We start from the raw sequence: 26,003 nt of genomic DNA, 5'->3' as shown, positions 1-26,003 counted from the left end.
ATAAAAGGGCAAATATTCCTTGATCTCGCTCATGTGAAATCGCTAGAATAGGCAAATACACAGAGAAGAAAGTTTTTTAGAGGTTGCCTGGGGCAGGTGGCGGGCGGGGGAGGGGGCCCCTGTCTAGGAAGCACTGAGTTTCTGTTCATGGTGATGGAAATTTGGCAGTGGATATTGGTGAGCAATGCACAACATGACGAGTGTCATTGATGTCACTGAATCATACACGTGAAAAACGCTAAATTGGCAAGTGTTGTGTTACATATATTTTTATAGCACTTAAAAAATATATATGAGTTAGTATGGCTGCTTCTGACCTGGAGACTAGAAAAAAGTAATTTCTAATCCAGGATCATGAATTCTCAACTCGAACCGCAGTTGGAATGCAGATCCCTCCTGTGGCACCCTTCGCCTGCGGGTCGATGGGAGAGGATCACACCCAGGTCTGGCTGTAAGAGCTACAGGGTTTTAAAAGCAATTTAACATGCAGAACCCTGCAATTTGTCTCTTATAATACAGTAAGGGCACTAACTGGAAGGAGCAAGACTTTGAAGAAACAGCCTCTCCTGCCCACCCTAAACATCCCCAGCAACCACCCACCTACAGCTGATGTAACAGACTGTCAATGCCTTCACCTGGAGCAACTGCCACTCCAGGAGGACCCTCACTCCCAGGCACCCATCGACTTAGCTCCCAGCACAGCACAGATTACAACTGGAATGTTCCCAGAAGTGAGTACGTGAAAGCTTCAGCTTATACCAGCCACGTCGGCAGGAAATACCAGTGGCTAGAGAAGGGCATCATGTTTGGTAAAGCAGCGGGCCAGTGAGAACGAGGGAGCCCTCTGTGAGACGGACTGACACCATAGCTGCAACAATGGGCTCAAACATGCCAACTACTGTGAGACGGCACAGCACCGGGTGATGTTTCGTTCTGTTACACGTGAGATTACCGTGGGTGGGGGCAGGCTCGACGACAGTCACCAACATCAGCAATCATGTGGAAGCAGATGAGGAAACCTGCCTGGAAAGCGATGACTCGCACAGCAAAGAGGGTGCAGGATGTCGCCAACCTAACAAGAATGGGTGGGAAAGGGTAACAAAGAAGGAAGGGCCAAGCAAAACACTCCCGTGGATGTGTTGACCCAGGGTTGCCGTTTTCAGGGATTGGCTCAAACATTTGGGTTGCTATTAACAGTCTGCTAGATTGCGTGACAGAGGCCCCAACTCTACAAAAGTGGCTTAGAGTCAATAAGGTCAAATTCCCAGAACTTCCCTGGCATAAAGCAGAGCAGGAGTCGGCAAACTGTTTTGTGGGCCAGTGGGTCTCTGTCAGAACTACCCAATTCTGCTGTTCTAGTGCAAAAGTGGAGCCCTAGTGGCACAGTGGTTAAGAGCTCGGCTGCTACTCAAAGGCCTGGCAGTTTGAATCCACCAGCAGATCCTTGGAAACCCTATGGGGCAGTTCTACTCTGTCCTATAGGGTCACTAGGAGTCCGAACCGACTCGACAGCAATGAGTTTGGTTTTGTGTCTGCTTTTCCAGTGCAAAAGCAGCCATATTGTTGTTAGCTGGCACTGAGTCACCCCTGACTCATGGCAACCCCACGAATAGTGGGATCGGTCCGTTATGATCCATGGGGTTTTCACTGGCTCTTTCAGTTTCAGAGGTAGATCTCCAGGCCTTCCTTCCAAAAGCAGCCATAGTTAATATATAAATGACTGTGTCCCAACAGAGCTTTATTTACCAAAAATAGGTGGTGGGCTGTATTGACCCAGGGCCATAGTTTATCAACCCCTGCTGTAGAGGAGGGAGTCCAAGGTTCACGGACATGACAAGGTTGGCATGGATTGTAAATACAAGCTGCCCAGCCTCGCCTGAATCATACCACATAGCAGAATCAGGGGAACACTTCCTTAACCAAGGGATTGAGAAACGCATGGGTGGGGAAGGCTACAGCATCCTTAAAAAGCTCTCTGATGGCTGTCCTCCATCTGTTGGAGATGACGGTGGGAGATGCCATTACAGGCATCCTGTCAGTTTGTGTACTGCGGTGGCTTGCATGTTACTGTGATGCTGGAAGCTATGCCACCAATATTTCAAATACCAGCATGGTTGACAGGTTTCAGCAAAGCTTTCAGACTAAGACAGGCTGGGAAGAAAGGCCTAGCAATACACTTCTGAAGATTAGCCAGTGAAAACTCTGTGGCTCACGACAGAACATTGTCCGATATAGTGTTGAAAGATGAGCCCCATAGATTGGAAGGCACTCAGAATACACAGTGGCTGCAATGATGGACTTGAGCATACTAACGATGGTGAAAGGGCGCAGGAGCAGGCAATGTTTCACCGTGTTACACACGCGGCTGCCAAGAGTTGGAGCTAAGTCAACAGCAGCTAACAACACGAGTGGTAAGGGCCACATGATAGCACCTAGCTGTCAAAGACAAGTGTCCCAATCTCCATAACAAGCTGCAAGGAAAGTGTGACAACGCGAGTGCTCTGACACTCAGAGATGTGTCACTGTTGTTGTGTCCTGTGATCAAGTCGATTCTGACTCACAGCAACCTTATATATAACAGAACGAAACACTGCCAGGTCCTACATCATCCTCCTGATCCATGGTAAGTTTGTGCCCATTGTTGCAGCCACTGTGTCAATCCATCTCACGATTTCCCTCATTTTTGCTGACCCTTCACTTTACCAAACACAGTGTCCTTTGCTAGTGATTGGTCTTTCCTGATGACTTGTCCAAAGTGAGCAAAGCCCCACTTGCAGAGATGTGTAGCAGTGGCTAAGTAATAGGTGGGGTGAGAAGCCTATTAAGATGACACTTGATCTATATAAGCAGAAAAACGCTGGGTCTGGTGGGCAGAAACATGACTCAAATCACCATGGTGGAAATTTCCAGCCGCTGACCATGTTTCTAAACCTCAGCCAGTTCACAGATCCAGAGCCCACTGAATTCCTGGGAGGATGGAACCCTCTGAGGAAGGACCTGCAACATGGCCACGGACATCTGCCATGAATCTTCTCCTACTTTCCCCAGAGGGACCAGCAGCCTTGACTTCACGAGGAAAAGACAGACCCTGATATTCGGCGGGGGGGGGGGGGGGGTGGGTATCAGGCATTAGCTCTGAAATAGTGTTAACCCTTACCCACTGCCATCAAGCCAACTCTGACTCATAGGGACCCTATAGGACAGAGTAGAACTGCCCCAGAGGGTTTCTAAGGAGCGGCTGGTGGATTTGAACTGCCAACCTTTTGGTTAGCAGCTGTAGCTCTTAACCACTGTGCTCCAAAATACCACTGTAGTCTACCAGCCAGAGTGAGGGTCTATGGAAGTCAAGGGATGGGTGGAGTCTTGGCTGAATTTTCTCACTGTGGGTCCAGTGGACCTGTGGGCCTGTTCTGTGGTTATTTCCAAAAAATATATATATATATAATGGGATAGATAACTGACTGAGAGAATCCCATCACACACCCACACAGACACGTACACAGGAGCAGTGAACCGAAAGCAACGTTCCTTCCCTAAGGAAATTCAGAGACTCATGCCGTAACAAAAGATTTGAAAGATGCTAAGTAGGATTCCTATCACACCTCCATTTAACCCGCCTGTTTGGCCAGGACAAAAGCCACCTGGGGCTTGGAGGTGGCCAGGTCAGCCTTGACGAGGGGACATCCAGGGGGTTGAGCCAAGCGCTGTCTCCTCCCCTGCCTCCACGGCCACGCGGCCCAACAGCCTGTTGAGCAAGCCCTGAGGTGACTGGAGAAAGAGGGCGACTGGCACCCCCAGGACAGGTCACCTTGTCCCTTTGGATATCGGTGGCCTCCTCACAAGTGGATGCCCTCTGGAGGGCATCGATGTCAGACTTGAATACCTGCACTCTCTGTGCCTGTTCTTTGCCACCAAGCTTCCAACTGTGTTCTTTCCAAGGCTGGTCAGCCAGACAACCAAGGAACCACTGCTTGGAAATCCTAAAGCCACCTTGCCTTTTACCCAAGGGAAAGGAGCTGGTAGACTTCCAAGATGGCAACCATGGTGGGACGTCCTTCGACATGGCCTCCCAGGGCTAACCCTCAGTGGGGTCCTCGTGGAGAAGCCATCCACTTCCAGTGCAGGTCCATCCGTAGATCAGGCCCCTCTCCTTCCTTAACCACTAACACTCCACCTGAAACCAGAAACTAGTTCCTGACAAGTCGATCTGACTCTTGACAGCCCCTTGTGTGTCAGAGGAGAACTGTGCTCCATAGGGTTTTCAGTGGCCAGTTTTTTGGAAGTAGGTCTCCAAGCCTTTCTTCTGAGGCACCTCCAGGTGTACTCTAACCCCCAGCCTTTCAGTTGGCAGTCAAGCGCATTCGTCATTGCACCACCTAGGGCCTCCTGAAGCTAGATTCAGTAAGGTGTGCCTAGAGAGGAAGCCACTGTGCCAGGAGCATGGAGCATCCCCAGAATGGCAGAGGGGCCTGGGAGGAGTCTTAGTGGTGGATGCAGGGAGAGGTGAGGAGTTGCCGCCAGCCCAGGTCTGTGGACCACAAAGTATGCCCTGGGGATTCATGAACATACCTGGGATGGGAAACAAACATCTCATATTCACCAGGATAGAGGCTCAGTTTGTTCTTTTTTGAAGAGTAAAGAAAGTGTACCCCGGAGTGCTGAAAACCACAGATAACCTTGAATAATAAACAGATCGTGAGAGATGTCTGTGAGCTAGAGATAACGGCATGGAATCAACCAAGATGTCAACCAGTGGCCACCTCTAGGGGGTAGGATTACAGGCAATTTCTGTTCTTCTCTTTTTTAACTAAGACCCAATTTTCGACATTAAGCTATTGAGATTGAATAATGGGGAAATGTATCCGCACAGCACGCAGAGGAAAGCTGGAGAAGATTGGATTGTCGTTGCTGGTTTCCATGGAATTGACTCTGATTCATGGCGACCTCATGCATAACAGAAGGAAACATCACGTGTTGGTGTGGTTGAGTGCACTGTGTGGCTACTTTGTCAATCCATCTCATGGAGGGTCTCCTTTTTTTTTTGCTGACCCTCTCCTTCACCAAGAATGATGTTCTTCTCCAGTGGTTGGTATCATGTGGTCAAAGAAAGCCAACAGTCAACACCCAGAGATAACCAGGAAGACGTGAATCCCAGAGCTATTTATTTTTACTGGAGGTAAGCAAGGTGTGGAAGAGGCCAAATATAGAAATCTGGGACAGGTGTATGTTGGATTAAACCAATAGGAGCCAATGGATTTAAGAAAATAAACAAGAATTGCTCTAGAGAAATGGCACAAACAGGAACCAGGAAGGGACCGTGTGCCCACATCACACCTGACCCTGGGCAGGGATATAAAGGCTCCTGGCCCAGGAGGCTCCACACCTGAACGTCTTCCTCTCTACCTGTTCCTCTGACCAAACCCATCCTCAACCCACCAGAATCATGGGCTGCTGTGGCTGTTCTGGAGGCTGTGGGGGCTGCGGCTCCAGCTGCTGTGTGCCCGTTTGCTGCTGCAAGCCTGTGTGCTGCTGTGTGCCAGCCTGTTCCTGCTCCAGCTGTGGCTCCTAAGGGGCTGCAAGGGGGGCTGTTGTTCCTGTGGGGGCTCTAAGGGGGGCTGTGGCTCCTGTGGGGACTACAAAGGGGGCTGTGGCTCCTGTGGGGGCTCTAAGGGGGGCTGTGGCTCCTGTGGGGGCTCTAAGGGGGGCTGTGGCTCCTGTGGGGGCTACAAAGGGGGCTGTGGCTCCTGTGGGGGCTCTAAGGGGGGCTGTGGCTCCTGTGGGGGCTGCAAGGGGTTCTGTGGCTCCTGTGGGGGCTCTAAGGGGGGCTGTGGCTCCTGTGGGGGCTACAAAGGGGGCTGTGACTCCTGTGGGGGCTGTGGCTCCTGTGGCTGCTCCCAGTCCAGCTGCTGCTCTTCAAGCGGTGGGCCATCTTGCTGCCACCCCACTTGCTGCCAGTCCAGCTGCTGTGTCCCCGTGTGCTGCCAGTGCGAGATCTGAGGCTCTGACCACAGCCCTCAGGTGAGCCCAGCAGATCAGGTCCTCATGAAGAGACCAGCACCCCATCCCAGAGCCATAAATGCAGCTCTGGACGTGTCCTTATCCACAACCGCAGTCCCAGATTTGAAGGAGAGCCACCCTCTCTTGCCGTTTGCCCCCCTCTAGGATCCTCTGCCTCATTCACCTTGAGGAAGAGCAATCAGGACCCTCAGGCCTGCTCCCAGAGTCCACCCCTCTCCCAAAGAGGGCTTCGCTGAGGTTGCTCAGTCCCAGTGAAGGCCAGTGTCTGTCCCATGGTCCCTCCACCCCTGGCGCATCCCAGCACCTTCTCTGCACCTTACCTACACTGCCTCCACCTAGACCTGGAGACACCTCTAAACAAAACACCCCTGACCAAGGACACACTGTCTCTGCTTCTTTAACAGAAGGCCCCATGGGAATTCAGAAATGCCTGGGTGTGGCTCATGGAATTAAAACAGACGCAACATCCCTTTGGGAAGGCAAACCTGGCAATGCTTACTAAAATGTGACCTTCGTCTCTCTTATTTAACTTGTTTCAGTGACGTTAGCCAATACAATTACACAACAGAATGAAACGGAAAATACAAGAGTTGGAAAGAGGAGGCAAAACTGCCATAATTCACAGATGACGCAATTGCATAGCTGGAAAGGAACAAAAAGTGAGCTATTCAGGGAGGGGCTGGCACACAGTTAACACCGGAGGTCAATAGTCTTTATGAATGCACACAAACAGAAATGTAATGAAAGAACGCTCCCTACGTGCACTTCATCAGGAACTTTTGTTTCTTAATTTATATGAAAAAACAATACTTCTAATACTAAACACTGTAATATTAAAAACTAGAAACCACCCAAACGCCCATTCATGGTAGACGAGAAAAACACCTCGTGGTGTGTTCACTCAGGGGAGTACTATACAGCAACAAACAATGTGGAGGGAAGGAAACCAGGGGCAAGGACACAAACCGTAATCAGGACTGGCTGCCGTCAAGTCGACTCTGACGCACGGCGACCCCAGGTGTGTCACAGTAGAAATCTGCTTTGTAGGGTTTTCGGTGGCTGAGTTTTGGGAAGCAGACCTCGAGGGCTTTCTTCTGAGGCACCTCCGGGTGGACGCAAGCCTCCAGCTTTTTTGTTATCACCTGGGCGTGTCAACCATTTGCACTGCCCGGGGACATACTATACAAATTGTTACACATGAGACACAAAAGAGACGAAATAATCAATGCCATTAACGGTCAGGATGGGGGCCTTTGACGGGGCAGTGACCTGAAGGGGCGTAAAGGTCTGACAACAGTGATCTGCTCCTGAAAGCTTACACCTTGGAAAACCCTAAGGAATTGCCTCAACAGCAACTGGGTTTTGGTTCTGTTTTGTTTGGACTGAATATAAATAAAACGTAGCTTCTTTGGTCATCTTTAAACCTATAAACAGTATTAACAAATGTGGTATATCTATTTTTAGAACAATGAAATAGTAAGCAAATTATGCATTAAAGAATGAAAATAAAATTTCCATAAAAATTAAATGAACCAGACTTAATGGTCTGACTGCGACTAGAAGGACTCCGGTGGTCACGGCCCCCAGAGCTTCTGTTGGCCCAGGACAGGAACCATTCCCAAAGCCAACTCTTCAGACAGGGATTGGACTGGACAATGGGTTGGAGAGGGATGCTGGTGAGGAGTGAGCTTCTCGGATCAGGTGGACACTTGAGACTATGTCGGCATCTCCTGCCTGGAGAGGAGATGAGAGGGTGGAGGGGGTTAGAAGCTGGCGAAATGGACACGAAAAGTGAGAGTGGAGGGAGAGAGCAGGCTGTCTCATTAGGGGGAGAGTAATTGGGAGTGTGTAGCAAGGTGTATATGAGTTTTTGTGTAAGAGACTGACTTGATTTGTTAACTTTCACTTAAAGTACAATAAAAATTTTAAAAAATTTATTGAATATGAAATAGATGTGATAAAAAAGAACAATAAAATCGATAGAAATTATTCCACCTTCAACACGCAAACGGTAGCAAAGTTTTCAGATGACACCAGCAGCAGAATTCATTAAGAAATAATGAATAAATTTTTATATAAATTCCTAATAGCAGGAATGGACAGGCTCATGAATTATTTCATAATCTGGTTCACGAATAATAGTCAATCATATAAATACTTCGGGAAAGGACTTAAATTTCTTGCTAACTTGACATGAAATAGGACCCCCTGAATGATGACACAGAGCACGTACCAGGCCACTACCACGAGACCATCAGTCGGAAATGGGCTGACGAGTGAATTACTTGAGAAAGTATTTAAAAACCGATTGTTGTCAGTTGCCGTCACATCGGCTCTGACCTGTGCTGACCCCACACAGGAGAATGAAAGGCTACCTGGTCCCACACCATCTCACCCCCTCCATCTGCTCAAGCGCATGGTTGCAGCCCCTGGGGGTTTTGAGTGTTTTCCACCCCAGGGCTTTATCCTCCAGCTCTATATTGGACGACAAGCTGCTGTGATCCATAGGGTTTTCTCTGGCTGATTTTCGGAAGTACACGTGTCTTCTTAAAATTAAGGGAGTCTGTGCATGAAATTGTTTGTGTGTGTGCGGGAAATAAGACCAAATTCTTTTTGAGCAGGAGCTTTGCTTGTGTGCACAGACACTAACAACACGTCGCCCCCTGGTGGCGAGCCTGGCAAATTCATTGTGAGATTTGCACCTTCCTCTTTTTTTTTTTTCTTAAGGGTACTGGGTGCACAGTCCTCTTACCTCCCAGGATAAACGCTCTTATTGGACAATAAAATAGTAAAATTCTAGATTGTGTTCTCTTAAAAAAAAAAAAAAGAATACCGGACCCAGACAAGTTACAAGCAAACTCTACAAAACATTCAAGAGCCAGGCAGCCCTTGCTGTACATAAACTGCTCCATAGGATAGAAAAAGGCAGAAAGCTCCCCAGTGCCTGTGCAGGGGTTGCCAGGCCTTTCTTCCTAGACTCTCTTAGTCTGGAAGCTGTGCTGAAACCTGCCGACCATGGGTGACCCTGATGGTATTTGCACTACCGGTGGCCTTGCTTCCAGCATCACAGCAACACACAGGTCACCACAGTAAGACCCACTGATGGACAGATGCAGTGGTAAAATTAGAGACTGTACAAAAAAAAAGACACGCTGATGACCTGAAATTCTATGGCACATAGGTGAAAACTTTTCATCAGAACTCCCAGATTGGTCAGCAAATGTAAACACTTACATGACAAGGCCATGAAGATTTGAAAAACCACCAATTAAAAAAAAATTCAGGCAGCCAGTAAAGGAAAAGCTGAAATATCTTTCCATTCTCTCCATAAACCAAAAAAAAAAAAAAAAAGAATTGCTGTCTAGTAGATCCCGACTCGCAGCGACCCTATAGCACAGAGTAGAGCTGCCCCATGGAGTTTCCAGGGAGCAGTTGGTGGATTCCAGCTAACCTTTTTGGCTAGTAGCTGAGCTCTTAACCACTGCATCACCAGGGCTCCATTCTCTCCACAGAAAATGAAATTGTTGTCATAAGAAGAAGTAATCAAAGAGTATGTGGCCAGAAATACCCTGCCACGGAGGTGAGAGAGGTTCACAAAGTGACTTAAGTACAACGATGTTCTTCTCTAGGTTTGGTGTCGTTTATGGTATCTGTGGAAACCCTGGTGGCCTAGTGGTTAAGTGCTACAGCTGCTAACCAAGAAGTTGGCAGTTCAAATCCGCCAGGCGCTCCTTGGAAACTCTATGGGACAGTTCTACTCTGTCCTGTGAGGTCGCTATGAGTCGGAATCGACTCGACAGTAGTGGTTTGGGTTTTATGGTATTTGTCAGCTTCTTTAAATCTCAAATTTGTCGTGATTCCTTTTCTCATTCTAGGTATTAATTTCAGCATATGCATACCCTTTTTGAGTTGGACACCCATAGCCAGAGGAAGCACATGTTATCTTCTTAGAATTAAAGGAGTTTGTGCTGGAAACCAGGCCAAATTCTTCTTGAGCAAGAGTTACGCTTGTGTGCACAGACACTCACAACACGTCGCCCCCTGGTGGTGAGCCTGGCAAAGTCAGAGCGCTCTGGGGAAAGGGGAGCCACACGCAGGCACACACAGTGAGGTTTGCACCTTCCCCCTGAGGCCACTGGGCACCCAATCCTCGTACCCCCAGGATAAACGCTTTTATTGGAAAAGAAAATAAAGAAAACGGTAACATTCTGGGTTGTGTTCTCGTAAAAAGAAAAAGAATACTGGACCCAGACATGTTACAAGCAAACTCTACAACACATTCAAGAACCAGGCAGCGCCTGCTCTACACAAACTGCCCCACAGAAGAGAGAAACGCAGAAAGCTCCCAGCGCCTGTGCTGAGGCTCTCCAGCGACAGCCAGGAGGCAGCCGGGGCTCGGCCAGGTTGCATATCCAGCAACAGCCACCGTTAACAGACCCCAGCGAGAGAAAAGGGCACTGGTGGCTGAGTGGTAGAACTCTCACCTTCCATGTGGGAGACCCAGCTTCGATTCCCAGCCAATGCACCTCACACACAGCCAACACCCGTCTGTCGGTGGAGGCTTGCATGTGGCTGTGATGCTGAACAGGTTTCAGCAGACCTTCCAAACTAAGAGGGACTAGGAAGAAAGGCCTGGCTATCTACTGACAAAAATCAGCCAATTAAAACCCCATGGATCACAATCGCCTGACCCACAACTCGTCATGGGGATGGCGCAGGAGCAGGCAGCGTTTTGTTCTGGTGTGTGTGCGGGGTTGTCTTGTTTTGGAGCCGAGTCAATGGCAGCTGACGACAACAACAACCACAACAATCATGAGAAAAGTCGAAGCACAGCAGGCAACAAAGCCCTGACAGTGGGCCTTTCTCCAGCTGGCACTCTTTTTTCTGTCTTCTTTCTATTGTTTTGTTTTGTTTTGCAAGGTGGGGTGGCTTCGCCGCCGTACCTCCTCCCAGTTTCTTCCTGGGACTGGCATACGAGAAGCCAGCCCAGAAGGAAGACAAAGGCCCCCTTCCAGCATGGAACCTTCAGGGACAGCCTCGGGGAGGTTCACCAGGGACCCCCATCCCGAGGCCGGGTCTCGGGCTACGGCATCGCTAACTCCACCCCCGCCAGCTCCCACCTGCAGGGTCTGGAAGCCTCCTGCCCCACCTGGAGAACTTGAGAGGAAAACAGTGGAGAAGCTGCCCTGGTGACAGGTCCTGAAACACTCTGAGCACATTTCTGACCCCTGAGTCTTTGCTCTTCCCTCTACCTGCAATGTCTTCCCAGGCTTTTACCTATGCCACCTATTCAAAGAAGTCTTTCCTGACCACCCTAAGCAAGTGCCCCACACACATATGCACACTCACGAGCGCACTGTCACACACATGCACACACTCACACGTGCACACACGCACACAATAACCACAATGACTGACTCGAGCAAAGTTGTGAGGATGACACAGGACCAGGCGTAAGGTCACCGTGAGCTGGAGTCAACTCAGTGGCAGCTGTCTGGATATCTACGAATCTGATTCACAGATGGGCGATATTATCAGCGCTCAGTCCGTCGTGGAAGAAGCAAGCGCCAATGCATTCAGGATTGTTGTGTCTTTTTGGAATTGACCCCTTTGCCATCATATAACATTATGTCATGTCCCTCTTTATCCTTGATCATTTCTCTCGCTCTGAGATCTGCTTGGTCGGGAAATGACAGAGCACTCCAGCTTTCTTTTGATTAGTGTCAGTATGGTATATCTCTCTCCATCCTTTTACTTTTAATCTATCTTTAGATTTAAACCAGGTTTCTTATAGATAACATATACTTGGGCCTTGTTTTTCTACATACCTGATAGTCTCTGTGTTTTCATTGGTGTGTTTAGGCTGTTCACATTTAAAGAGATGATTGATATAGTTGGTTTAATATCTACCATATTTGTAACTGTTTTCTATTCATTGCCAATGTTTTTCTCTTTCTTTCCTTCCTCTTTCTTTCTTTTCTTCTCTCTTTCTTTCATTTTGTCTTCCATTCTTTTTTGCCTTTTCTGGTTTTAATTGAACTTTTTATACGATTTCATTTTCTCTCCTTTCTTAGCCTATCAATTATAATTCTGCATAAAATGTTTTAGTGGCTGTCCTAGAGTTTTCCATATGTATTTTCAAGAGATCTAAGTCATCTTTCAAATACCATTATACCACTGCACAAATAGTGCTGTGTTTTCCAATTCCATGTTCCCATCCCTTACAACATTGTTTATGCCTATTCCCAAGAAAGGTGATCCAACCGAATGTGGAAATTATCATTAATATCACAAAACCAAAAACCAAACCCAGTGCCATTGAGTCAATTCTGACTCATAGCAACCCTATAGGACAGAGTAGAACCGCCCCATAGAGTTTCCAAGGAGCACCTGGTGGATTTGAACTGCCAACCCTTGGTTAGCAGCTGTAGCACTTAACCACTAAACCACCAGGGTTTCCATTAATATCACACACAAGTAAAATTTTACTGAAGATCATTCAAAAACGGCTGCAGCAGTATATCAACAGGGAACTGCCAGAAATTCAGGCTGGTTTCAGAAGAGGACGTGGAACCAGGGATATCATTGCTGATGTCAGATGGATCCTGGATGAAAGCAGACAATACCAGAAAGATGTTTACCTGTGTTTTATTGACTATGCAAAGGCATTCGACTGTGTGGATCATAACAAATTACGGATAACATTGTGGAGAATGGGAATTCCAGAACACTTAATTGTACTCATGAGAAACATTTACATAGATCAAGAGGCAGTTGTTCAAACAGAACTAGGGTATTGTGTGGTTTAAAATCAGGAAAAGTGTGTGTCAGAGTTGTATCCTTTCACCATACCTGTTCAATCTGTACGCTGAGCAAATAATCCAAGAAGTTGGACTATAAGAAGAAGAATGTGGCATCAGGATTGGAGGAAGACTCATTAACAACCTGCATTACACAGATGGCACAACCTTGCTTGCTGAAAGTGAAGAGGACCTGAAGCACTTACTAATGAAGATCAAAGACCGCAGCCTTCAGTATGGATTACACCTCAACATAAAGAAAACAAAAATCCTCACAAGGGACCAATAAGCAACATCATGATAAACGGAGAAAAGACTGAAGTTGTCAAGGATTTCATTCTACTTGGATCCATAATCAGCACTCATGGAAGCAGTAGTCAAGAAATGAAAAGACATATTGAGTTGGGTAAATCTGCTGCAAAAGACCTCTTTAAAGTGTTGAGAAGCAAAGATGACACTTTGAAAACTCAGGTGAGCTTGACCCAAGCCATGTTATCAATAGCACCATACGCATGCGAAACCTGGATGATGAATAAGGAAGACCGAAGAGGAATTGACACCTTTGAATTGTGGTGTTGGTGAAGAATATTGAATGTACCATGGACTGCCAAAAGAATGAACAAATCTGTCTTGGAAGAAGTACAACCTGAGTGCTCCTTAGAAACAAGCATGGCGAGACTACGTCTTACATACTTTGGACATGTTATCAGGAGGGATGAGTCCTTGAAGAAGGGCGTTATGCTTGGTAAAGTATAGGGTCAGGGAAAAAGAGGAAGACCCTCAAAGAGATGGATTGACACAGTGGGTGCAACAGTGGGCTCAAGCCTAACGATTGTAAGCATCGCGCAGGACCGGGCAGTGTTTTGTTCTGTAGTGCATCGGGTCGCTATGAGTCGGAACTGACTCAATGGCACCTAACAACAAAACAACGTAACATTGCTATCATACATTTTACTTATTCATAAGCTATAATCATCCAATATATTGTTGCTATTGTTGTTTTGAACAAGCATTTATGTCATATCCATTAAGAATAAGAAAAATGAGAGGTTTTATATTACCTCCACTTTTTCCTTCACGACTCTCCCTTGCTTTATGTAGACCTGAGTTTCTGAGCTGTAAAATTGTCCTTCTCTCTGAAGAACTTAGGTCAGCATTTCCAGCAAGGCAAGTCTAATAGCATCGAATTATCTCAAGTTTTGTTTGTCTGAGAAAGTCTTTGTTTCTCCTTTATTTTTTGAAGGATAATTTTGCTGGATATAGAATTCAAGATTGGTAGGTTTTTTCTTTCAACATTTACCACGATAAACCACATCTTAGGCCATAAAACACACCTTAACAATGGAATTAGACTAGAAATAAATAACAGGAGGATACCTAGAAAATCAAAAAATATTTGGAAAATTTAAAACACACTCCTAAACAATGAACAGGTGAAGGATAAAGTCTCAATCAAGAGAAGTTAAAAAATATTTTGAACTAAATGAAAATGAAAATACAATTTATCAGAATTTGTGAGACACAGCAAAGGCAATTCTTAGAAGAAAATTTATAGCATTGAATGCATATATTAGAAAAGAAAAGAGATCTAAAACCAATCCCAGCTAAGCTGCCACCTTAGGAAGCTCAAAAAAGTGAGCAAATTAAATCCAAAATAAGCAGAAAAGAACAAATACTAAAAGCAAAGCAGAAATCAGTGAAATTGAAAACAGGAAATTCCTAAAGAAAACCAATGAAATTAAAAGCTGATTCCTTGGGAAGTTAAATAAAATTGATAAACTTCTAGCAACGCTAAACAAGAAAAAAAGAGAGAAGATACAAATATTGATATCAGAAATAAAAGAAGGGCCATCACAACTGATTGCATGGACATTAAAAGAATACTAAAGGATTATTACGAACAACTCTAGGCCCACAAATTGGATAATTTAGTTGTGACGGACCAATTCCTTGAAAGACAGAATCTACCAAAACTCAGACAAGAAGAAATAGATAATTTGAATAGAACTATATCTATTTAAGAAATTGAAGGAACAATTAATAACTTTCCAAAAGAGAAAGCACCAGGCCCAGGTGGTTTCACTGATGAATTCTATCAGATGTTTAAAAAATAAATAACAATCCTCTACCTGTTTTGTGGGAATATATAAGCAGAGGGAATACTTCCTAAGTCATTGTATGAGGCCAGCATCACCTTAAAAACCAGACAAAGATATTACTAGGAAGAAAAACTATATACCAACGTCTCTCAGGAATATGTAGTTAGGTGCCACCTAGTTGGTTCCAACTCAGTGCGACCCTATATACAACAGAGTGAAACGCTGCCCAGTCCTACATCATCCTCACAGTCATTGCTGTGTTTGATCCCATTGTTGCAAACACTGTATCGATCCATCTCGTTGAGGGTCTTCCTCTCTTTTGTTGACTCTCTCGTTTACCAAACACGATGTCCTTCTCCAGGGACTGGTTCCGCCTGATAACATGTCCAGAGTACATGAGACAAAGTCTTGCCATTCTTGTTTCCAAGGAGCACTCTGGCTGTACTTCTTCCAAGACAGACTTGTTCACTCTTCTGGCAGTCCATGGCATATTCGATAGTCTTCACCAACACCATAATTCAAAGGCATCAATTCTTCTCAGGTCTTCCTTATTCATCGTCCAGCTTTCGCACACATATGAAGAGATTGAAAATACCATGGCTTGGATCAAGTGCACCTTAGTCCTCAAAGTGACATCTTTACTTTTTAACACTTCAAAGAAGTCTTTTGCAGCAGATTTGCCCAATGCAATGTGCTGTTTGATTTCTTGACTGCTGCTTCCATGGCTGTTAATTGTGGATCCAATTAAAATGAAATCCTTGACAATGTCTATCTTTTCTCTGTTTATCATGTTATTGCTTATTTGTCCAGTTGTAAGGATTTGTGTTTTCTTTACATTGAGCTGTAGTCCATATTGAAGGCTGCAGTCTTTGATCTTCATCACTAAGTGCTTCAAGTCCTCTTTGCTTTCAGCAGGCAAGGTTGTGTCCTCTGCATATTGCAGGTTGTTGATGAGTCTTCCCCCAATTCTGATGTCAATTTCTTCTTATAGTCCAACTTCTTGGACTATTTGCTCAGTACACAGATTGAATAAATATGGTGAAAGGATACAGGTGCATATATCCCCAACAAAATATTAGTAAATCAAATTCAACGATGTGTAAAAAGAATTGTGCACCATGACCACACGGGAGTTATTCCAGGGCAGTAAGGCTGGCTCAGCATTTGGGGATCAATTAATACAATTCATCACATTGACAGGCTAAAGAGGAGAACCATATGATATCAATACATGAAGAAAAAGCTTTTGCCAAAATCTATCACCCATTCATAGTAAAAACTCTCAGCAAGCTAAGAATAGAGGGAAACTTCCTTAACTTCATAAAGAACATCTACAAAAGCCTACAGTTAACCTCCTTCTTAATAGTGAAAAACTAGATGCTTTTCCCCTGAAATGGGCGCAAAGCTAGAACGTCCCCTCTCACCACTCTCATTCAACATTGTACCGGACGTCCTGGCTTATGCAATTGGAGAAGAAAAGGGAATAAAATGTACGGTTTGGGAAGAAAGAAATAAAACTGTCTTTGTTCACAGATGACACAATTGTCTATGTTGAAAATCCCAAATAATCAACAACAACAACTAAAACTCCTGAATCTAGTGAGTAGTTATAGCAAGGCTGCAGGATACGATGTTAATACGTTAATTGCTCTCCCATAGATCATCGGTGAACAACTGGGATTTTAACTTAAAACCACAACACCATTTACATTAGCACCAAAAATAATGAAATACGTATAAATCTAGCAAGATATATACAATATATATATGAGGGAAACTATACAAGCCTCTGACGGAAGAAATCAAAAAAAGATCTAAATAAATGGAGACATATTCCATTTTCATGGATAGCAAGACTTAGTATCATCAAGATGCCAATCCTTCCCCATATTTCTGGAGAAACAGGACCCTGACGTCATCATGACCACTCCCTTCTTGTCGACTTGGGGAAACTGAAGCCAGTGAGAGAACCTAGTGGCCTAAGATCCCCCTGCTGGACAGCAGTGACCAGGACACAAACTCCAGTGCCCTGAATCCCAACCCAGTGCCCCCTGCCCTGGCTCCTGATACTCCAAAATGTCCCCTCAGCCAGACTTCAGGGCCATAGAAGACATTTGGGAGCCTTTGGGACAGATGGATGTAAAGTGGACGGTGTGTGGGTTACGTATGTACCTGTTGACTGGACGTGGGGTTCCTGGGAGTGAATTTGACATGAAATATGGCGTAAAACGAAGGAATGAGGCTGAAATACAGCATCACAACATGAATAGAATTACTTTCGGGGAAAGAAATACATTTCATTGAAGTGAAATTCTGTTTGGTTTTAACAGAAAAAGAGCGGGCCCAGCAGGAAGGCAGGCCCCTGCTGGACGGAGCTGAGTTTCGGCAAGCTCATGAGACATCCATCGCCGTTGAGTTGGGGGGACTTACAGCAACCCCACAGGCAGGACAGAGCAGAACAGCCCATAGGTTTTTCAAGGCTGTAATCTGTGCACGAGCTGACTACCACGTCCTTCTCCTGCAGAGCGGCTGGTGGGTTCAAACCGCCGACATTCTGGTTAGCAGCTGAGCACTTTAACCGCTGTGCCACCAGAGCTCCTTTGGATGATAATAATGGATCAGTATTCATTCACCAGTTGTAACAAGTGCATCACACTGACGCAAGACGTTGACAACAGGGGGGACCGCAGGGGGACACGGGGTGTGTGGGAACTTTCTGTACTTCCAGTGTAGTTTTCCTGAAAACTGAAAACTTCTCTAAAAAAAAATGTATTAAAGTTTTTTAAAAAATCCAAGTCATTATTCACACAAATAACAAATCTCTTCCCAAGACCAGAGTGAATGACTAAAACAACACGTATGGAAGGCAGGAAGCGGAGCAGCTGACGGGAAGGAGTTAAACACACAAACAAACAAAAATAAACACACGGGTAGGGACATAAACAACAACAGGGAGGTGACCAGCTGCCCAGGCTGTGGCCCTAGAGGGGACATAAGGGCCCTGGAACGGTGGCCTCCACATTCCTTCACCTCCCTTCTCTACCTGCTGCTCTGACCAAATCCATCCTCAGCCCACTAGAATCATGGGCTGCTGTGGCTGTTCTGGAGGCTGCGGGGGCTCAGGGGGCTGTGGGGGCTCAGGGGGCTGTGGGGGCTGTGGGGGCTGCGGGGGCTGTGGGGGCTGTGGGGGGTGTAGGGGCTGTGGGGGCTGTGGGGGCTGTGGGGGCTGTGGGGGCTCAGGGGGCTGTGGGGGCTCAGGGGGCTGCAGGGGCTGCGGGGGCTGTGGGGGGTGTAGGGGCTGTGGGGGCTGTGGGGGCTGTGGGGGCTCAGGGGGCTGTGGGGGCTGTGGGGGCTGTGGGGGCTCAGGGGGCTGTGGGGGCTCAGGGGGCTGTGGGGGCTGTGGGGGCTCAGGGGGCTGTGGGGGCTGTGGGGGCTGTGGGGGCTGTGGGGGCTGCGGGGGGTGTAGGGGCTGTGGGGGCTGTGGGGGCTGTGGGGGCTGTGGGGGCTCAGGGGGCTGTGGGGGCTGCGGGGGCTGCGGGGGCTGCGGGGGCTGTGGGGGGTGTAGGGGCTGTGGGGGCTGTGGGGGCTGTGGGGGCTGTGGGGGCTCAGGGGGCTGTGGGGGCTGTGGGGGCTGTGGGGGCTGCGGGGGCTGCGGGGGGTGTAGGGGCTGTGGGGGCTGTGGGGGCTGTGGGGGCTGTGGGGGCTCAGGGGGCTGTGGGGGCTGTGGGGGCTGTGGGGGCTGTGGGGGCTGCGGGGGGTGTAGGGGCTGTGGGGGCTGTGGGGGCTGTGGGGGCTGTGGGGGCTCAGGGGGCTGTGGGGGCTGTGGGGGCTGTGGGGGCTGTGGGGGCTCAGGGGGCTGTGGGGGCTCAGGGGGCTGTGGGGGCTGTGGGGGCTCAGGGGGCTGTGGGGGCTGTGGGGGCTGTGGGGGCTGTGGGGGCTGCGGGGGGTGTAGGGGCTGTGGGGGCTGTGGGGGCTGTGGGGGCTGTGGGGGCTCAGGGGGCTGTGGGGGCTGCGGGGGCTGCGGGGGCTGCGGGGGCTGCGGGGGGTGTAGGGGCTGTGGGGGCTGTGGGGGCTGTGGGGGCTGTGGGGGCTCAGGGGGCTGTGGGGGCTGTGGGGGCTGTGGGGGCTGCGGGGGCTGCGGGGGGTGTAGGGGCTGTGGGGGCTGTGGGGGCTGTGGGGGCTGTGGGGGCTCAGGGGGCTGTGGGGGCTGCGGGGGCTGCGGGGGCTGCGGGGGCTGTGGGGGGTGTAGGGGCTGTGGGGGCTGTGGGGGCTGTGGGGGCTCAGGGGGCTGTGGGGGCTGTGGGGGCTGTGGGGGCTGTGGGGGCTCAGGGGGCTGTGGGGGCTGTGGGGGCTGTGGGGGCTCAGGGGGCTGTGGGGGCTCAGGGGGCTGTGGGGGCTGTGGGGGCTCAGGGGGCTGTGGGGGCTGTGGGGGCTCAGGGGGCTGTGGGGGCTGTGGGGGTGTAGGGGCTGTGGGGGCTGTGGGGGCTCAGGGAGCTGTGGGGGCTGTGGGGGCTGTAGGGGCTGTGGGGGCTGTGGGGGCTGTGGGGGCTGTGGGGGCTCAGGGGGCTGTGGGGGCTGTGGGGGCTGTGGGGGCTGTGGGGGCTCAGGGGGCTGTGGGGGCTGTGGGGGCTGTGGGGGCTGTGGGGGCTGTGGGGGCTCAGGGGGCTGTGGGGGCTGTGGGGGCTCAGGGGGCTGCGGGGGCTGCGGGGGCTGCGGGGGCTCAGGGGGCTGTGGGGGCTGTGGGGGCTGTGGGGGCTGTGGGGGCTCAGGGGGCTGTGGGGGCTGTGGGGGCTGTGGGGGCTGCGGGGGCTCAGGGGGCTGTGGGGGCTGCGGGGGCTGCGGGGGCTGTGGGGGCTGTGGCTCCTGTGGGGGTTGCAGATCCTGTGGCTGCTGCCATGCCAGTCCAGCTGCCGTGTTCCCGTTTGCTGCCAGTCCAGCTGCCGTGTTCCCGTTTGCTGCCAGTCCAGCTGCCGTGTTCCCGTTTGCTGCCAGTGCGAGATCTGATGTGACAGCCACAGATTTCGGGATTCCCATCAAAGACAACAAGCGATGAGGCCCCTGGTGTCTTCATCCCTTTGACCCAGCCCTTGCCCCTGCAGCCCTCTCTTCTACATTCCCCTTGTACCAAGCACAATGAGCCACTGACAGGTGGCCCCTGCTTTCACCTTGAGGGAATACGCGTTCTAAACCTCAGAGATGCCTGCTTTCTGCTGTCAGCTGTCTCTGACTCTGGCAGTTTACATCACCTTCCTGAACTTTGTCCAGGTCCTGGGTCTCCAGTGACTGACCCAGAACATCCGCAACCTGGCTTCTCAAAAGGAGCCAGGACCCCAGTCCCCATGGAGCCCATTTCCTCCGACTTTGCCAAAACTCAGCTCTGTCCAGCAGGGGGCATCCTTCCTGATGGGCTCCATCTTTTTCTGTTAAAATCAAACTGAATTTCAATTTGATAAAATATATTCCTTTCACTGATAATAATTCTACTTATGGTGTGATTCTTTATTTCAGCTTTATTCCTCCATCTTACGATAAGCTTCATGTCAAATTCATTTCCAGGAACCCTATGTCCAAACATCAGGTACATACATAACCCGTACACCATTCACTTTACACCCGTCCATCCCAAAGGCTTCCAAATATCCTTCCACGGCCCTGGAGACTGGGCAAGGGAACATTTGGGGGCAGCGTGAGCCAGCGTAGAGTGCAGTGGGTTTGGATTCAGGGCACCAGGATTTGAGCCCTAGTCACCACTGTCCAGCACGGGAAACTTAGGCGACTATGTTCTCTCGCTGGCTTTAGTTTCCCCGAGTCCACAATAAGGGAGTGGTCACAGCGAGGTCAGAGTCCTTGCATCTCCAGGAATCCTCTCCTGTACTGCCTGGGACAAGGTGCAAGGGGCACAGAGCTGCATCAGTACAGACGAGCCTACCGGGGCAGGAACTGGTATCCAGCATTGCCAAGCCCCACATACCATGCTTGCTCCACGTGTCTCCAAGTTCTCGTGACTGTTGCAGGAAGTCATTGTGGCACCACCACTCTGTCCCTTTCACTTAAGCAGAATTCTGAGATGTCCCCCAAGATCCCCCTCCCACCTTCTCCCAGTTAGTCAATCAAACATTTATCTAGGTGCTTCCATGAAGGGATTTTGTAATTAAGGTTCCTAATCAGTTGGCTTTAAGATGGGGAGATTATCCTCAGTGGGTCTTATCTGATCAGGTGAGCCCTCAGAAGGGACCAGGCTATCTCCGGTGAAAAAGATTCAAAGCACGAAAGAGGTTCAACATGAGGAAGATTTTCAGCTGCTGGCTGTGAAGACCAGGGCTCACGTGGCAAGGAATGCTGATGGTCTCTAGAAACTAAAAATGATCCTACATCGATAGGCATCAAGGAAGTGGGGCCCCAAGTCCCACAACCTCAAGGAACTGAGTCCTGCCCAACCACACGAACCTGCAAGAAGAACCCAAGATCCAGATGAGAATTCGACCTGGCCAGCCCCTTGATTTCAGCCTCGTGAGACCCTGAGCAGAGAACCCAGCTGTGCTGGACACCTGAATAACTGAACTGTGAGCTAATACGTGGGGGTTGTTTTCAGCTCCTACATTTGTGGGAATTTGTTATACAGTGATAAGAAAACTAATATACCCTTCTGATGTTTCCCTTTTGAACTCCAGATCTGCCTCTTTCTCTGTGTGATATCTAATTTTATCTCCTGTCTCAGTTCCTCATCAAAACATGTGGATAAAACAGGATGTCTTTGAGGGTCAAGAATGAGGTACAGAGAGCACTTAACGTGTAGACTGGGCCCTAGCAGCGCCTCTCTAGTGCTGGATGGCAGTGCTAAAACTGAGGCCGTTCCTCTGGCCCACAGGTCCCTTCATCTCTTCGTTTCCAGCAGCATGATCACTTTTCTACAAACACCTTTATTCCTCCTGCCCCTCCCCCCTTCCTCCTCTGATGTGGCAAAACCATAACATTTTGAATGAATGAAAGTGGGGACCTGCCTTCTCTGCACTTCCACCAAGCGCAGGGCATGATCATCCCTCACATGGGCCCTCAGGGATGCCCTAAAGTCCAGGCCAGCACTCACCTGGCTTACCCGCTCATGGCCTCTGAGCCCTGTGCTTACTTTCAGTAGGGCTACTACCCGTATCTCCCAATACTTCACCAGGGTCGATCCCATTGTTCCTCACACCTCTATTTTCCCACACATGGTCCTACATATTCTCTACTCTGACTCAATCCACAAGCAGCAAACATCCAGTGGATTCCAGGAATTTCTAGTCTGCCATCTGCAAAACACCTGTATTTCAGCCTCTTCTCTGGAGGTCCCTTTACCTTCTCAGACCTGGCCGTCCTAGCAGGACCTATTTCCCCTAAAGTCCTCTCAGGGGGAGGCTATTTTTTTCTCCTTGCCTATCACATTCTCAGATAAACCTGAGGGACTGAAGGTGGACACAGGTGTGCTCACACTTCTCTTTGTGGCTTCCAGACCATTTCTTTTACAGCCTTTGCTGTTCTCTACCGAGCCCTCAGTTACACTCCCCCATTTGCTGGAGATTTCGGCATCTGGCTCATGACCCTCCTCTCCACCAATACATTTTTCATTACAGGCAGTCCCTGGCGAATGAACGACTGACTTACATACAAACCAACCCCCATAAAGCCTATTATTTCAAGGTACGTACAATGGTTTGTAATAACAAACAGGTGCTACATTGCAACACTCATCAAAACATTTTTATTATTATTGCTGTATTATTACGTCAAAGGTGTTGTAGTGTATCTGCAAGCATATAATGTTTTTTATCCATAGAAAGGCACACTATATGCTACACGCTAAGACAGGCATTTGACAAACTGAAGTTAGATACGAACCGTACCTGTTTCAACTTACATACAAGTTCAACTTAAAGACTGTAATAGATTGAATTGTGTCCCCCCAAAAATGTGTCAGCTTGGCTAGGCCCTGTGTGGTTGTCCCCCATTTTGTGATTTTCCTATGTGTTGTAAAGCATGATCTCTGCCTGTGGTTAAAGAGGATTAGAGTGGGCTATGACACCCTTACCCAGGCCACCTCCCTGATCAAAGATAAAGGGAGTTTCCCTGGGGTCTGGGCTGCACCACCTTTTATCTCTCAAGAGATAAAAGGAAAGGGAAGCAAGCAGAGAGTTGGGGACCTCATACCACCAAGAAGGCAGCACCAGGAGCAGAGCGCGTCCTTTGAGCCTGAGGTTCCTGCGCTGAGGTGCTCCCAGACCAAGGAAAGATGGATGACAAGGACCTTTCTCCAGAGCCAACAGAGAAAGCCTTCCCCTGGAGCCGATGCCCTGAATTTGGACTTGTAACCTACTAGACTGTGAGAGAATAAATTTCTCTTTGTTAAAGCCATCCGCTTGTGGTATTTCTGTTTAGCAGCACCAGATGACTAAGGCAAAGACAGACGTAAGAACAAAATGCATTCATTACCCAGGTACTGTCTGTATCCGTGGTGGCTCTTGTTCCTGACCCTTCTCCCGCATTCCCTGAAAAGTTTATCTCATGGCTCAGCGACTTAATACCTCAACAAATAGAATCAGGCTATGAAGCATTATAGAACAGAAAATGGACATGACATAAGGACAAAAGACATGATAAAAAAATACCAGTTATAAACTTCAATGCACAAATCAACAAAGCGACCAAATATATAAAATAGAACTCCAAACGAGTGACTATTTTGGAAAGAAAGAATATAGTGTTAACTGTTAATACATCTCCTTCAAAATTTGACAAATAACCTGTATTAAATGCAGGTAATGTTATAAAAGACTTGAATAATACAATACCGATGAACTTGATTTAATTGACATACAGAGTAATTTCTACCTTAGAAAAAGAGAATATACATTCTTTTCACAAAGAACTTACTTGACTACAAAGAAACACAATAAATTTCACAGAGCAAAAATTTTACAAGGGCCGTTAGCTAATCATCATCTTACAAACAAGGAATGAGCAAGAAGAAGACGACCAAACAGTTCCACTAATTAGAAACTAGAAAATCCCTCAAACCTCGGTTTCAAAGTGAGAGTGAAAATTAATTGTTAACTATTTAGAAAAGGAAAAATTTTAGGTCCAGACCTAAAGTGTATAACTGGGGATATATTAAAGAAATAGAATTATTACTTGCTGTTGCTGTTGTCAGTTCCGACTCACGGCATCCTTGTGTAGAGCAAGACAAACGTTGCCAGGTCCTGCGCCACCTTCGTGATCACTGGTATGTTTGAGCCCACTGTTGTAGCGTCAGTCCATCTCATGGGGGGTTTCCATCTTTTTCATCGACCCTTTACTTTACCAAGCATGGTGTCCTTCTCCAGGGATTGTTGTTTCCTGATGCTGTGCCCAAAGTAAGCAAGACAAAGTCTTATCATCCTTTACTTCTAAGGAGGAACCCAGTTGTATTGTTTCTAAGACTGACCTGTTTGTTCTGCTGACAATTCACGGTACACTCGATATTCTTCGCCAACACCATAATTCAAATGCATCAATTCTGTCTTCTTTTTCCTTGCCCAGCCTTTGCATGTGTACACATACAATCATCAAGCAACAGCAACAAGGATCTGGTCATCTCTAAATGGCTGGATTATAAGACAATATTCCTGTTACATATTTTTCAGTTTTTCCTTTAACAAAAGTTATGCACTAACATCTTAATCTAAAGAAGTAAAACGACGGCACTGGGGGAGTTCTCAGACTGGCAACCATGGGATAGGAAGGCACAGGACCAAATCCTGGGACACCTGGGACCTGCGAGATCCTGAAGCTGAGCCTCTAATCACAAGCATTGACACGTGTGGGAAGAGGTCCAATTTTAGAAACCTGAGAGGGCTGGTGTGGGACCACGCCCTAGGAGCTGCCGCTAAAAGGAAAACAAGCCATAACAGGGCCAAAGGCAATCAGCACAAACAGGAACCAGGAAGGAATCATGTGCCCATATCACACCTGACACCTGGGCAAGGATATAATGGCTCCTGGCACAGGAGGCTCAACACCTGAATACCTTCCTCTCTACCTGCTCATCTCCAAACCCATCCTCAACTCACCAGAATCATGGGCTGCTGTGGCTGTTCTGGAGGCTGTGGGGGCTGTGGCTCCAGCTGCTGTGTGCCTGTGTGCTCCTGCAAGCCTGTATGCTGCTGTGTGCCAGCCTGTTCCTGCTCCAGCTGTGGCTCGTGTGGGGGCTACAAGGGAGGCTATGGCTCCTGTGAGGGCTCTAAGGGGGGCTGTGGCATCTTTGGGAGCTCTAAGGGGGGCTGTGGCTCCTGTGGGGGCTACAAAGGGGGCTGTGGTTCCTGTGGGGGCTGCAAGGGGGGCTGTGGCTCCTGTGGGGGCTACAAAGGGGGCTATGGCTCCTGTGGCTGCTCCCAGTCCAGCTTCTGCCCTTCAGGCTGCGGACAGTCTTGCTGCAAGCCCAGCTGCTGCCAGTCCAGCTGCTGTAAGTCCAGCTGCTGCCAGTCCAGCTGCTGTGTCCCTATTTGTTGCCAGCGCAAGATCTGATGTAATAGCCAGCCCTCAGTTGATCTCCCCCATCTGCTACCTCTGGTGAGGCCCCTGGCATCCTGCAGACCCGCCTTCTGAATTTGCCTGTATCCACCACATCAAACACCATTCACCTGAGTGATGAGAGTCTCATTTCAGGCAAGGGCACGGTCTAGTGCTCACCAACAGCCCTCTAAAAAGCAAGTGGCCATTATCTTCCACTTCCAGGAACTGGCGCTCATGTTAGGGGTCTACCAGAGGCTCATCAAAAGCAACACCCCGACCTCATCCACGCCACTTCTTCCTACCACCACGTAACCCGGCCCAGTGGAGCAAGAGGCTCCCTTCTTTCCAATAGAGTTCCATATTTGTACGTTAAAATGCAATAAAATCTCCTTTCAATAAAAATTTCTGTCACTACAAAACAATCTCGTTCATTGTGTGCTTCTTCCATTCGGCCTCTTCACCATACACTCATGAATAAGAGATTTCATTGCTAAAAATTACAAAATGCTTAAAGTCACACCCACTAAAATCGGAAGTAAGACAATAACACCAGCCAGTATTA

At 48.4% G+C, this 26,003-nt stretch overlaps 1 protein-coding gene across 1 annotated transcript; it reads left to right on the top strand.

Moving 5' to 3' along the window:
- Positions 1 to 18,000: 18,000 nt before the first annotated feature.
- Positions 18,001 to 25,453, top strand: LOC100663279 (keratin-associated protein 5-4-like). Its single transcript, XM_064288937.1, has 4 exons — positions 18,001 to 18,208; positions 18,302 to 19,173; positions 19,814 to 19,886; positions 25,344 to 25,453. Exons 1-4 carry the CDS (start codon positions 18,001 to 18,003, stop codon positions 25,451 to 25,453), a joined length of 1,263 nt encoding a protein of 420 aa, XP_064145007.1.
- Positions 25,454 to 26,003: the final 550 nt, after the last annotated feature.

This window comes from Loxodonta africana, chromosome 7 (assembly GCF_030014295.1).
Source record: "Loxodonta africana isolate mLoxAfr1 chromosome 7, mLoxAfr1.hap2, whole genome shotgun sequence".
In the NCBI taxonomy this organism is placed as follows: Eukaryota; Metazoa; Chordata; class Mammalia; order Proboscidea; family Elephantidae; genus Loxodonta; species Loxodonta africana.
The sequence above is the reverse complement of the archived record's forward strand: the minus strand, read 5'-3'. Positions and strand labels throughout refer to the sequence as shown.

Excerpts from the sequence above, each read along its gene's own strand:
- LOC100663279 (XM_064288937.1), top strand. The coding sequence starts at position 18,001 with ATGGGCTGCTGTGGCTGTTCTGGAGGCTGCGGGGGCTCAGGGGGCTGT. Across the intron at positions 19,174-19,813 it reads GTGGGGGGTGTAGGGGCTGT|TGCCAGTCCAGCTGCCGTGT; the intron begins GGGGGCTGTGGG and ends TGGCTGCTGCCA. Across the intron at positions 19,887-25,343 it reads CGTTTGCTGCCAGTCCAGCT|GCTGCGGACAGTCTTGCTGC; the intron begins GCCGTGTTCCCG and ends TCTGCCCTTCAG.